Genomic DNA, 13,204 nt, shown 5'->3' on the forward strand with positions numbered 1-13,204 from the left:
AGATTTTTACCGAATTTTATACATTTATATACTAATGTAGTCTCAATGTACACGTGTAATATAAACAAAATCTATCGACTAGTTTAAGAGATATTTGAAGTTAAAGTTTACATTCTGTAAAACAGAAGCAAACTTTAACCCTAAATATCTAGTTTTCTGCTCGATAGATTTTTACCAAATTTTATACATTTATATACTAATGTAGTCTCAATGTACACGTGTAATATAAACAAAATCTATCGACTAGTTTAAGAGATATTTGAAGTTAAAGTTTACATTCTGTAAAACAGAAGCAAACTTTAACCCTAAATATCTCGTTTTCTGCTTGATAGATTTTTACCAAATTTTATACATTTATATACTAAAGTAGTCTCAATATACACGTGAAATATAAACAAAATCTATCGACTAGTTTAAGAGATATTTGAAGTTAAAGTTTTCATTCTGTAAAACAGAAGCAAACTTTAACCCTAAATAACTCGTTTTCTGATCGATAGATTTTTTCCAAATTTTATACATTTATATACTAAAGTAGTCTCAATATACACGTGAAATATAAACAAAATCTATCGACTAGTTTAAGAGATATTTGAAGTTAAAGTTTTCATTCTATAAAACGGAAGCAAACTTTAACCCTAAATATCTCGTTTTCTGCTCGATAGATTTTTACCAAATTTTATACATTTATATACTAATGTAGTCTCAATGTACACTTGTAATATAAACAAAATCTATCGACTAGTTTAAGAGATATTTGAAGTTAAAGTTTTCATTCTGTAAAACAGAAGCAAACTTTAACCCTAAATATCTCGTTTTCTGATCGATAGATATTTACCAAATTTTATACATTTATATACTAATGTAGTCTCAATGTACACGTGTAATATAAACAAAATCTATCGACTAGTTTAAGAGATATTTGAAGTTAAAGTTTTCATTCTGTAAAACAGAAGCAAACTTTAACCCTAAATATCTCGTTTTTTGATCGATAGATTTTTACCAAATTTTATACATTTATATACTAATGTAATCTCAATGTACACGTGTAATATAAACAAAATGTATCGACTAGTTTAAGAGATATTTGAAGTTATAGTTTTCATTCTGTAAAACAGAAGCAAACTTTAACCCTAAATATCTCGTTTTCTGCTCGATAGATTTTTACCAAATTTTATACATTTATATACTAATGTAGTCTCAATGTACACGTGTAATATAAACAAAATCTATCGACTAGTTTAAGAGATATTTGAAGTTAAAGTTTACATTCTGTAAAACAGAAGCAAACTTTAACCCTAAATATCTCGTTTTCTGCTTGATAGATTTTTACCAAATTTTATACATTTATATACAAAAATAGTCTCAATGTACACGTGTAATATAAACAAAATCTATCGACTAGTTTAAGAGATATTTGAAGTTAAAGTTTTCATTCTGTAAAACAGAAGCAAACTTTAACCCTAAATATCTCGTTTTCTGCTCGATAGATTTTTACCAAATTTTATACATTTATATACTAATGTAGTCTCAATGTACACGTGTAATATAAACAAAATCTATCGACTAGTTTAAGAGATATTTGAAGTTAAAGTTTACATTCTGTAAAACAGAAGCAAACTTTAACCCTAAATATCTCGTTTTCTGCTCGATAGATTTTTACCAAATTTTATACATTTATATACTAATGTAGTCTCAATGTACACGTGTAATATAAACAAAATCTATCGACTAGTTTAAGAGATATTTGAAGTTAAAGTTTACATTCTGTAAAACAGAAGCAAACTTTAACCCTAAATATCTCGTTTTCTGCTCGATAGATTTTTACCAAATTTTATACATTTATATACTAATGTAGTCTCAATGTACACGTGTAATATAAACAAAATCTATCGACTAGTTTAAGAGATATTTGAAGTTAAAGTTTACATTCTGTAAAACAGAAGCAAACTTTAACCCTAAATATCTCGTTTTCTGCTCGATAGATTTTTACCAAATTTTATACATTTATATACAAAAGTAGTCTCAATGTACACGTGTAATATAAACAAAATCTATCGACTAGTTTAAGAGATATTTGAAGTTAAAGTTTTCATTCTGTAAAACAGAAGCAAACTTTAACCCTAAATATCTCGTTTTCTGCTCGATAGATTTTTACCAAATTTTATACATTTATATACTAATGTAGTCTCAATGTACACGTGTAATATAAACAAAATCTATCGACTAGTTTAAGAGATATTTGAAGTTAAAGTTTACATTCTGTAAAACAGAAGCAAACTTTAACCCTAAATATCTCGTTTTCTGCTCGATAGATTTTTACCAAATTTTATACATTTATATACTAATGTAGTCTCAATGTACACGTGTAATATAAACAAAATCTATCGACTAGTTTAAGAGATATTTGAAGTTAAAGTTTACATTCTGTAAAACAGAAGCAAACTTTAACCCTAAATATCTCGGTTTCTGATCGATGGATTCGATTTTTCGAAAAAACTTTTCGTGACAGTCTCAAAATTCAAAAAAAAAATATATATATTTCTTTTTATTTGCATCTGCTATCAGCCAAACTTCATCTAATTGAGTGATATGTTTCATGTTTCTTAATGGTAGGGGGTTAGTACTTTTTAGGTAAGCTTTTGAGTTTCGCGGCAAAAGCGCTTGACTTTCATGATCTCTCTTTTTACTTCATGTGAATCTACAAGTTTTTTCTTGCGAAACCTTTTTAAGGCAGCTCTAGGAGTGAGGCGAAGGATGAGCTTCCGTCTTAAGTATAGTTCACGCTTTTGTTTCCTGTCTATTTTTGCAATGAATTTTGAAGGAAGTCGTTCGGGTGGAGCTGGTTGATACTTTTTCTTAAATATTTTTGTTTTTTTTCTTTGCTTTACAGTTGGCTGAGAAAGGATTTTATTTAAGAATATTTTGATTTAGTTTTATCACCGGAAATGGTGATAACTTTATTTAGGAGCGTTCGATAGAAGTAGAAGGCAATGGATGCAAGATGGCCGGCGGTATCTTGCTGGAGATCTACATCCCCTCCCAACATGATTTATGGGGTTTCCTGGGTCGGTGGCTTTACCGAACTGAGGGAGCTCGCATCAACATCCGCTCCCTGGGGTCATATTAGTTTACCGCTGTCCGTGATAATATCTGAACTGCTTACTAATGAAGCGACGGTATCTTAGGGAAGTGATTAGTTAATCGTTGTACAGTCCAATGCTATTACAAAATAGGAGCTATAGTTAGAATGAGTACCAGGAAAATACGAATAACTTCGATAAGTACGTTTTTAAAGAGATCGTGATGATGCAGGAGCATTGTCACCTTCCGCCACCATAAGATTATTATAGAAAGCCATTGGCTAACTTAATATTTTGCGGTTACGTACGATGATGAAAAAAAAAAAAAAAAAAATATGTGACGGCGTGTCCACACAGCTTCAGGGATAGAGTGGGTATGATGTCTATAGCCGAGAGGATGGGACAGACCTTAACAAAAAGGAAGTGGCGGTTAGCGATCAGGTAGGCTTAGAGAGATTGCTGCACGTACTACTCATTTCTCAGCTGTAGTCGAGTCGATGAATTCACTGGACAACGTCGTCCATTGTTTGGGTGTATCAGGAAGCTGGTTTGTCCAGTCGATCCATTACACCATGTCCAACTGGCAGCATCATCGCGCTTCTGGTCCGGCCTGACTCTTCCTGCATTCATTCAAATTATCGGGGCTATTTTTAGTTTAAACAATGAATGGATTAATGTATTAACCTGCTTAAAAAGAAACTCTCCCCAGTGTCTCTATTAACCTGTGGCCTATTATTTCCGTTTTACTCCCCCCTACAATCCTCCTAGAGCTCGCTTAGCTCTCTTAAAGCAAGCCAAAACAGAAGTCTTCTGACCAATTTTCCAGAAATCAAAGCGATAAGAGGAAAAACTGTAGAATACCCAACCGTCTTTCTCTCAACCGTTCAAACTTCGAACATTTGCGTCATATATAATTCTTGACCAATATTATACAGTTTGTAACCATACATTATCCTGAAGTGTGTGACGTATTAGGGAGCCAACTACAACCTAGGGACTTCCCAAAGACGTACTTTTTTCAAAAAAAATGATAAAAGAAAAAAAGCTTTCATTCTATTTGTACGTAATGAATACACGAAGTTTGTATACCAAAAATTCTTGGATCAACTTTTTAAAAGAAGTAAACTATCAAGGTGTGAAGGGTCACTTCCGGTTGAGGAACTTCCTTTAAACTCGATTTTCAGCAACACATCTCTGACTCCTCTTCCGGAAAAACTATTCATCGAATTTCCTGAGGAAAATTTTTCAATTAAAACGGAAAAACGTGGTACTTCCGGTTGGTTGGTTTTGACCAAATCTTACTGTCGCGTCACTTAATGACACCTGAGGGAGAGATTATTTTTAAATTTTCATCAGTTTCCTAGATTAACATTGTCTGACTGGAGAGTATTTGGTAAAATGCCTCTTTTTCGTACTTGGTAGACAACAAAACTGAAAATCCGGAAATCTATCCAATTACCATACCTGGTCGTATATTCAGAGAAAGTAAATAAGTAAAAAATGGAGTTCTCTGTGAGCAAAATAAGTTTACCTTGTTGGTACGTTAGAAGCCTATTATGATAATGCAATAGAAAGTACTTAGGGCACACACACATCTGGTATCAGCTCCTTGTTTTCTGCAACTTTTTGGGAAAAAAAATGTTGGCAATACTGAAAGGAAGGAAATAAGCTGAGAAGGATGGAACTGTTACGTAAAGGCGGGCGGGAAAACTTGACTTTCCCGCTTATCTGTACCACCTCTATACCGCCATCTGGACTAAGGTGGATACGTGTGTCACTTTGGCGGAAACACTATAGGCTGGGTAAGTTCTGAAAGAAAATACTGTCGCGTAAAACCTAGAGACCCACCGTCACTTCCCGTTCCCGAGAACACCCCTGTCTTCAGACCCCTTTGGTTCTTCCGGCCGCCTGCCTGCACACAGAAGTTTTCCGCCTACCAGAACTATTCGCTTCTCTTTCTTCTCTATAATCTAATTTTCATATAATGTTGCTGCCGGCCCGTTTCCTTCTTCGACGACGTATATTAGATTTTCCACCTTCTTATTTTACACCTTGGCGCGACTCACTTCCAAGATATATGATATTTTCTAATGAAAATTAAGTTAAAAGTGCATTATTTTTCTATTTCTTAGGGCACACACATCTGGTATCAGCTTCTTGTTTTAGCCCTTAGAAAACAGGGTCACCTTGGAAAAACCGGAAAAACTTTTCACTTGAACAAACCAATTATTTGAAAAGATAAATATTTTGTTTTTGTGTGTTTATAAGTTTCTGAACAAACACAATTATTGTTATTGTTATTATTATTGCTATTATTATTATTATTATTTTTTTTATTTATTTTTTTTTTTTTGGCGCATCAACAGCTGAGGTCATTAGCGCCCGGAGCTTTTTTCAGTGCACTGCCGGCCTCCGGACAGTGTTCTCTCGTTACAGACAACACTGTCCATCACCGGACAGTGAGCTGTAAGAAGCACCTAGGAAGAGAAAATCTAAGGGTCAGCTGCTGGATTCGAACCCGGGACCTCCGCGTGTGAGTCCAGTATGCTAACCTCATAGCTAATCCCTTCCCTTTATTATTATTATTTTTTTTTTCGGCACATCAACATCTTGGTCATTAGCTCCTCCCTTTATTATTATTATTATTATTATTATAAACTTAAAGACTTCCCTCAAATAGGTAGGTATTCAAATTTTCAATAATTTCTTTTTTCTTATACAAACAAAAAAAAGAAGGGATATTTTGGTATCATTACAAAAATTGGTTGGTAGGCATGTAATTTGTTGAGCCCCCTTCTTAAAATATCTAGTGTGAATTCTCACTATCTCTCCACAGCTGAGCGAAGTACCAAATTCAGAATTTCCGAGAATTCTTCGTTTTTCTCTTTTTAGATGGGATACATTCATGCATACCAATGGGTAGAAATCTCTTTTTCTCACTCAGGGGACCCTAAGACGGAGAGAAAAACTAGTACGCGAAAATTTAACAAGCTTGCAATACATTCACTTCCTGTGAATACGAGAAATTAAAAATGCACGAGGAAAATATTCAATTGTAGAGGTTTCCCGTCGACGCAGGGAAGACATCCTGGTACATACATACATACACGCAAAGAACTTTATTAAATTCCCTGTTGTGCGAGTTGCTCCCTTATTCAAACACGTCCGGCTCATCTCTAGTTGGGCTCTAACTAATTCAAGAACCAGCGGGTAAACTAGAAAGGATTAATGGGGATTAAGCATTCTACCTTCTCCAGGGATTTTTGGCGGCAAAGCACACACGGAAGTGGCTGGTGCTGCGCTCTGCCGAGTCCAACTATTTTATTACAATCCTGACCTGAATATAATGGTCACTATTTCCCCACTTTTGTCACGGCCACACTGCTGCTCATTCTACCTGGAAAAGCTCTTCTGCTTTTCTTCTCCTTCCCCATTTCTAATCACGACACCAACTTTTCCACGTCTAATGACGTCGAAAGTTTTTCCTGTCATAATTGCCGTCTCTCTCCAGGCGAGCAATCAAATAAAAATAGTTTTCTCACTTCCATAGTTTTCCATCACCTTTTCCTCTCCATGTGGCTGGAGTAGGTTACAGACAGCACCAGTCACAGATCAGAAGGATCTATTTGCTCTGGAGACGACACGAATAAGGCTTGTGTCTCTGGAGCCGCGATTCATTGAAGAAGATCTATGGACCAAAAGCTACAGATATTGAAAGTTCTCTTTGTAGCTACTCCACAGGAAAAGCCTTAGTATCATTTCCTTTTTCTTACCACACAGAAGTGAGAGTACGAAAGGAAAAAAAAAAATGGAAAGCTTTAACAAACTTTTGCCCCGGAAATGGGGTATAGCTTTTGATTAGCGAACTTTATACAAATTCTGGTCCTATCAGAAGAGAAAAGTTTTCTCAAGCCTTCAAGTTGTGAGTAATAGGAAGTTTTCTTGGTGTTGAAAACTTGTTTTTCTCTTTTTTTTTTTTAGGTTTTTCATTGCCACACTTTGGAGGAAAACTAGATTTTCCAACCCATTAATATTGTATCTTCTTCAGCTTATTTTTCTTTTCTTTTCTTTTTTGACACAATCTTATCATTTCTCTACATTCTCTTACTCGTCTAGTAAATAGTAGCGTAATGTGGTTACTTTATCTGAATAGGCTGAATAGTCTGGGTGAATTTTCAATCAGACTCATCTGTATTGTGCGTCATAAAACAAAATACAAGTCATCATGATAGAACATGTTAGAACTTGTTAGAACCTGTCTCACTTTGCAGAAACTTGCTGTGAAAAAAAAAGTTTAACAGAGAAATATAAATAACTTTTTCTTTTCTTTTTTTTTTTTCAGTTTCCTGACATAAATATATGAAACAGTTTTTGAAAATGACGTGTAATTTCCCTTCAAATATCTAGAAAGAGAGAAAATACAAGTAGAACTTTTTTTTTACTAAGTTTTTTAAGTTGGAAGAGAAAGACGGTGATTCTATTAAAGTGTCCATTAAATTTTCGTTTTCAATTGAAGCTGAGATCTCTTTGTCATGCATAAATTATATAATAATTAAGTAAGAACTAATTTTCATTTTCCTTTCAAAGTGTACTAGCTAGGAAAATTAATTTGAAACCCAAGCGTAAAATATTAATAGTGATAACTCAAAGCAATCTATCTAACAATACAATATCAGAGCATTTAAACTTAATAACAGTTTTTCTGTTCAAAATGACTACTTGATTAAAGTGCATCTCATCGTTCCGACATACCAAACAGAATAAAGAACTGCGCAAACGCAGGAGGCTGCGAAAATCCTATGGTACAATTCATGTACATTCATGGTTTCTTTCATTCTAGAGTCCACAATCCAGATCCATAACCCAAAATCCGAATGTAGGTAAAAACCAAGAGCTTTTTAAAGACGCTGTTCCCTTAAGGAATTCAGGGATGTAGTTCAATAAACTTCTTTAGCTAAAGTGAAATAGGATCCATTTTGTAATTAATGGTATTAATATAAAACATAATAATTCTGTATTAATTGCTTTGTATAATTTACAATGATTTTTTTTTTTAATAAGATGCAGAATTTACGCAGATCTTAACGTTTCAATATTCCCAGTTTTGTCCCTTATAACCCTTAATGAACCTTTGCACATAACGCTTTTCCACTCTCCAGGTGAAAGACCAGATCTCACAAAAACGAATGAAAATTAAACCTTGGTTTTTACCATGTGAACATTTCTTTCGTCGTAAATGAGCTGTATAAACAACTCCCTTAAGTAAGGACCTCACACACAGCTTGTTGATAAGGTTGATATTGTAGTCAGGAAACGATAAAATTCCCATATTGATAGAAAGTATGATATAAGCGGAAGTGGTAAAATGCAATCTCCATGCAAACCCCCCTCAATACCAATATTTCTTTAAAAGATCGCCACCCCCCCGTAAATCCACTTTATAACTCAGGACGTTGTGAAGTAAAACAAATGAACCCCGAAGAATGGTGAAAGGAGGATATGACGTCATAGATTTGTATTTTAGTATTCCAGGTTATAGTCTCTTCTTCTTCCGACCAGTTATGGCGAACAGACATAATGGTAGAACGGTTGGGATTCTGTTTAGCCTAGGCTTTTCTCCCCCCTCCTTACAATTGCGAGTTATAAATTAGGTTAGCCTGAAATGTAGGAGATAAAAGATGTACAAGAAAGTATTGGCGGAAATGTAGTAGGCGGGAAGGATCTATCTTCTATATACAAAACTCGCTTCAGGGGTACTCTAGATATAAGATTTATATATTCCATAAAGGTTTTTGTGTATATGATATCAGGTATATTATGTATGTATCAGTGTATGTTTTTGGAAAACGGCCGCCTCTTTGTACTATCCAAGTACGACCCCCCGGGGTATAGAGCGGCCGCCACAGAAGATGTGCTCAGGGCGGACATGTTGCCCTAAGAGCAGATAACGAACAAACGGAAAGCGGTGCTCATACAGACTGGTACAGATCCAGTTTCCTGTTAGATGGCAGCTGTTCCGAACAGCCATCTGTATTCTGTGGCTCACGAGTAAAACCAATCTGGGTTTTGCTTGATCTACCATGATGCAGACTCTTGCAATAAATATTTAAAAAAAATAAATAAATTATTCCTCTAAAAGTAGGTAGGGGATTTTAAGATCTAAATTGATAACATGTACTTCCCTTTTTCAGGTGAGGTGCAGAACAGACTGGAGGAGATGAAGAAGACCTCAATATGGCCTCCATCACACCTACCAAACAATGTGAGTCACATTCTTGATTTAATGATTATTGTTCTTCAGTGAACACATAGAGTGTGATTAAGATCTGATTTGACGTGAAGTTGTAATATCTAGATTTGAAAAAAAGCCAGTTAACTGACCTGGGAAAAGCTAAATACCTCTTTGTGAGATCGAAACAATTATGAGGATAAACGACTTTTGTCATTTAAAAGCTCACAAAAAGGAAGTCGTCTTTGGTAGGTAGATAACTAAAATGAAGTGTAAGCCCCCATGTGGGGTTGGTCTATACTTTTGTGAATTCTAATCGTTACAGAAAATGGAACATATCAGTGATTGAACCAACAGGCTCAATTTTGGGTCCCCCCTAAACTATATTTCTGCTGAGAAACACTCGCGCCCCCCATAGCTGTTAATTAAAGTTTCTTGAAACCATTTTCAGTGCGAACAAAAAAAATCCCTAAAATAAACAAAAAAGTCAAAGTTCAGTTCAAAGTTCAAAAATTATAGTGAATTTCAAGTAATATTATACAGTTAAGGTCGCTCATTTAAATTATATGATTTTAGGTCATATACCCCTAAAGAAATTCCACGCGAAGCTTACACCACCTGGAATTTATATTTTGCTCAAGGATAAATATAACCAACAAAAAGAAAATCAAACACATGGAGTATATAATACAGAAAGTATACTTTACGAAAAACAATAATAATTTCCTTGAAATATGTGCTAAGTTAATAATATAATAATGAGAAATATTTTCAATAATAATAATATCCTATTATTTACCTGGATTTTTCTCGCACCCACAGGTTGGGAACCCCTGCTCTGGTGTTTACCTTAACCCACCTCTCCCTCAGATATGAATTAAAAAAGGATATTTCTGTGTTACAAATAACACTTCTAGACCATTACATGTGGGCAATGAACATACTTTAGTTGAATGAAAAATCGATACGGTCGATTGAAACAAAAAAAATCGATTCAGAAATTTAATCGATATATCGAATTCGTACTATCTTTCATATTCTGTTTTTTTTGTGATATGAATGAGGTTTGTTGCTAATTAAAACTGTCCGGTAGGACAGTTGTATAAGGGTTGAACGTCAAAAACTGCACGAAAATAGTGTAACGTTGAAAGAAAAACACCCAACTTTGACAATTTGTTTCTCTTTTTCTATAAAAGATAAAACTACCAAACTTGCTTTAAAATATAGGGCAAATCCTCCTTTATAACTGTAAATTTTTGCAACCACCCAGATCTCATAGATTTCGAGAAAAAAGTTGTCGAAAATGAGCAAAAAACGGCATTTTCAGAAATTGTTCTTGTTACTTTTTTTTTGTAAACAACGTAGCGCCTAAACGCGTGAACCGATTTTCATGAATGAGGTATCATTCGATTCAGAATTTTATGTAGATGTGCCTTTTGGGGGATCTCGACGCTGTATATCAAATGGGGGAGGAGTTAGCCCCACGTATATAAGGCCCCCTTCAAAATTATTATTACTAATTACTAAGAAACGGATTTTTATGTATTTAAAAATGCCAAATATTTAATTAAAATATGCATTTATTTTCGTCAATTATGTGGAAAATATGTGATTTTCTTAAAATATTTTCTGGAATATTTAAGTAAAATGGACATTTTTTTTATGAAAATGGATTTTTTTTTGGGGGGGGGGGCAAGTTATAATTATTTATACAAGAAAAGAACATTTTTACAATTATAAATAAGTTTGTGGAAAGGGATATCTGCTCTAACCAAAGCCTGACACAGATCTGTACTCAGAGTAGACTTATTTGATGATGGAGATGTAAGGAAGGCTTGATAGGACGTCCTCTCTTTCTTTCTGTTTTTATTCTCTATGTGCGATCCGGTGGCAATATGTTGGGTGACTTGGAAACGTTGAGAGCAAGAAACGCGCTTGTCACAAGCTGTGCAGTACAAAATGTCTCCATCACTTCGAAAAAGTTCTGCTGGAAACTCGCGAAGATATTTAGCAACCAGTTGTTTGTTTGAGGCCGATGTTCGTGGCATTTCACCCAAAAAAGAATACACTAAGTGACCGAACGAAATGAATTGGAAACTTCAACGAACGAGCTGAAAGAACAGACAACGTCAGAGAACTAACAAGTGCCCGTCACTGTTTAGCAGCATTCTGTGTAAATTACAATAACCATTGTACGCACTGTGATTCATCACAGCCCTGCAGTCTGTGGTTCACATTTCCTGTCAACCACCTCCCAATTATGAAAATATGCCCAAAATGAAAAATATGAAAAAATATGTACATATTTTGATTAAATATGTAGAAATATTTATTTATTTTAATCAAATATGTATAAATATGCGATAACATCCAAATATGTGGAAATATGTGAAATAAAAGTAGACTCAAACGGCTTAAAAAGTGTCAGTATGAATACTTCTAGTTGAAAAACGTCTGTAAATTGCCTAGAAATAGTTATTTATTTAACAAGTGTGGAAAGTAGTACTTTTCCTCACGCGAGGCAGGGTTTGCACGCACGAGCGAGCGAAGCGTGGCGAGTGCAAGTGCAAATTGCCGAGTGTGAGGAAAATACTTTACACTAGAGAGTTAAATATTATATTTTTTCTGCAACCATTTATTAACTAAAAAAATTAAAAATTTCATTTTTACAGTCTACAAAAAGTAATTTATTTATTATAAACATTTATTGTTATATTACAATTATTTACATTACTTACGTATTTACATTACTTATTACATTTTCTGCTGTTTCTTTTATTGATGGAGGAGTGTTTTCTAAACAGGCATCACTAGAATCCATTTTAAATTTCTATAAGGTAACACTATAACCTTTTTAACTGTTATAATTAAAAATATCTAATTATTTATTAAAGTATTATTTTTATTTCCATATTCCTTTCAATTTTTATTTTATTTTTTAATATTCGTTTTTTAATTATTTAGTTACGTTAAATAAGCTTATTAAAGTTTTACAGAAAATATTTATGTTAATAACAAAACTTCTTATATCAAGGAAGCACAATAAAGTTTTTCCACATAAAGTGAGGAAAGTGACACTAATGGGAATTTTTCCCCACTAGTGTGGGAAGTTGGGCATTACACATCTGATTTTAATTGAGTAATGAGAACTTCCCTACATGGTTGCAGAAAAAATATTTTTTAGGGGAAATTTCTGGGATTCAAATAATTTTTTTTTTACAGGACAATTTTATCTTCCATTCCTCATAGCAGTGCTCGAGAACTCCGATACTGGAATAGCCTTCAGCTGGTCTCGGTTACAGCCGTTTGAATGTTTTCCGACTGTCCCAAAATGCAAGTTCCCTTGTGGTGATTTTTTCCAACTTCGGGAAGAGAAAAAAAAAAGTGACAAGGACTCGAAGTCAGGTGAATAAGGAGGAGTGAGGAGCCACAGGAATGTTTTTACTAGCCAAAAACTCTGGTTCATTAAAATTGCTATGTGACAAGGGAGCATTATCGTGATGCAACCAACACCCACTTGTTCTTGATGTTTGGTCTCTCACGAATGACCCTTTCAAGAACCTTTCGGCAAAAGTGTTGATTGACCGTTTGACCTTGAGGTAGAGGTTTATTTTCATAGTTCTGCCAAAGTTAGCCGGTCCCGTTCTCCATCTTGGTTCAGAGATCCAAAGATTTTTGTCATCTCCAGATTCCACAAACTCCTAGACTAAGAGTCTTATAAAGTTTCCTAAAGCAGCAAGCCCCCCTTTTGAAGACTTAGTAAATGAAGGTGGGTAGGTTACGTTAGGAAGCCCGGGCATGGCGAAGTTTACAGCAGTAAAGAGAGAGGTTGCTCCAGGAGCTATCCATGCGCCTAAGCAATATTAAGGTGCTGGTGAAGTACAAGTATAACCTT

General features: G+C 34.4%; 1 protein-coding gene across 10 annotated transcripts in view; it reads left to right on the forward strand.

The window, feature by feature from the left end:
- Mgat2 (alpha-1,6-mannosyl-glycoprotein 2-beta-N-acetylglucosaminyltransferase) overlaps nt 1-13,204 on the forward strand; it is a 160,407-nt gene that overhangs the window by 130,602 nt on the left and 16,601 nt on the right. For all 10 annotated transcript variants that reach the window (XM_074140512.1, XM_074140511.1, XM_074140510.1 and 7 more), the window contains one exon: nt 9,272-9,342. In XM_074140512.1, coding sequence (XP_073996613.1) covers nt 9,315-9,342 — 28 coding nt within the window. In that variant the 5' untranslated portion in view covers nt 9,272-9,314. The remainder of the gene's footprint in view (nt 1-9,271; nt 9,343-13,204) is intronic.

Source organism: Rhodnius prolixus, unplaced genomic scaffold (genome assembly GCF_049639745.1).
Source record: "Rhodnius prolixus isolate KJV_2025 unplaced genomic scaffold, Rpr scaffold_6, whole genome shotgun sequence".
NCBI classification, from domain to species: Eukaryota; Metazoa; Arthropoda; class Insecta; order Hemiptera; family Reduviidae; genus Rhodnius; species Rhodnius prolixus.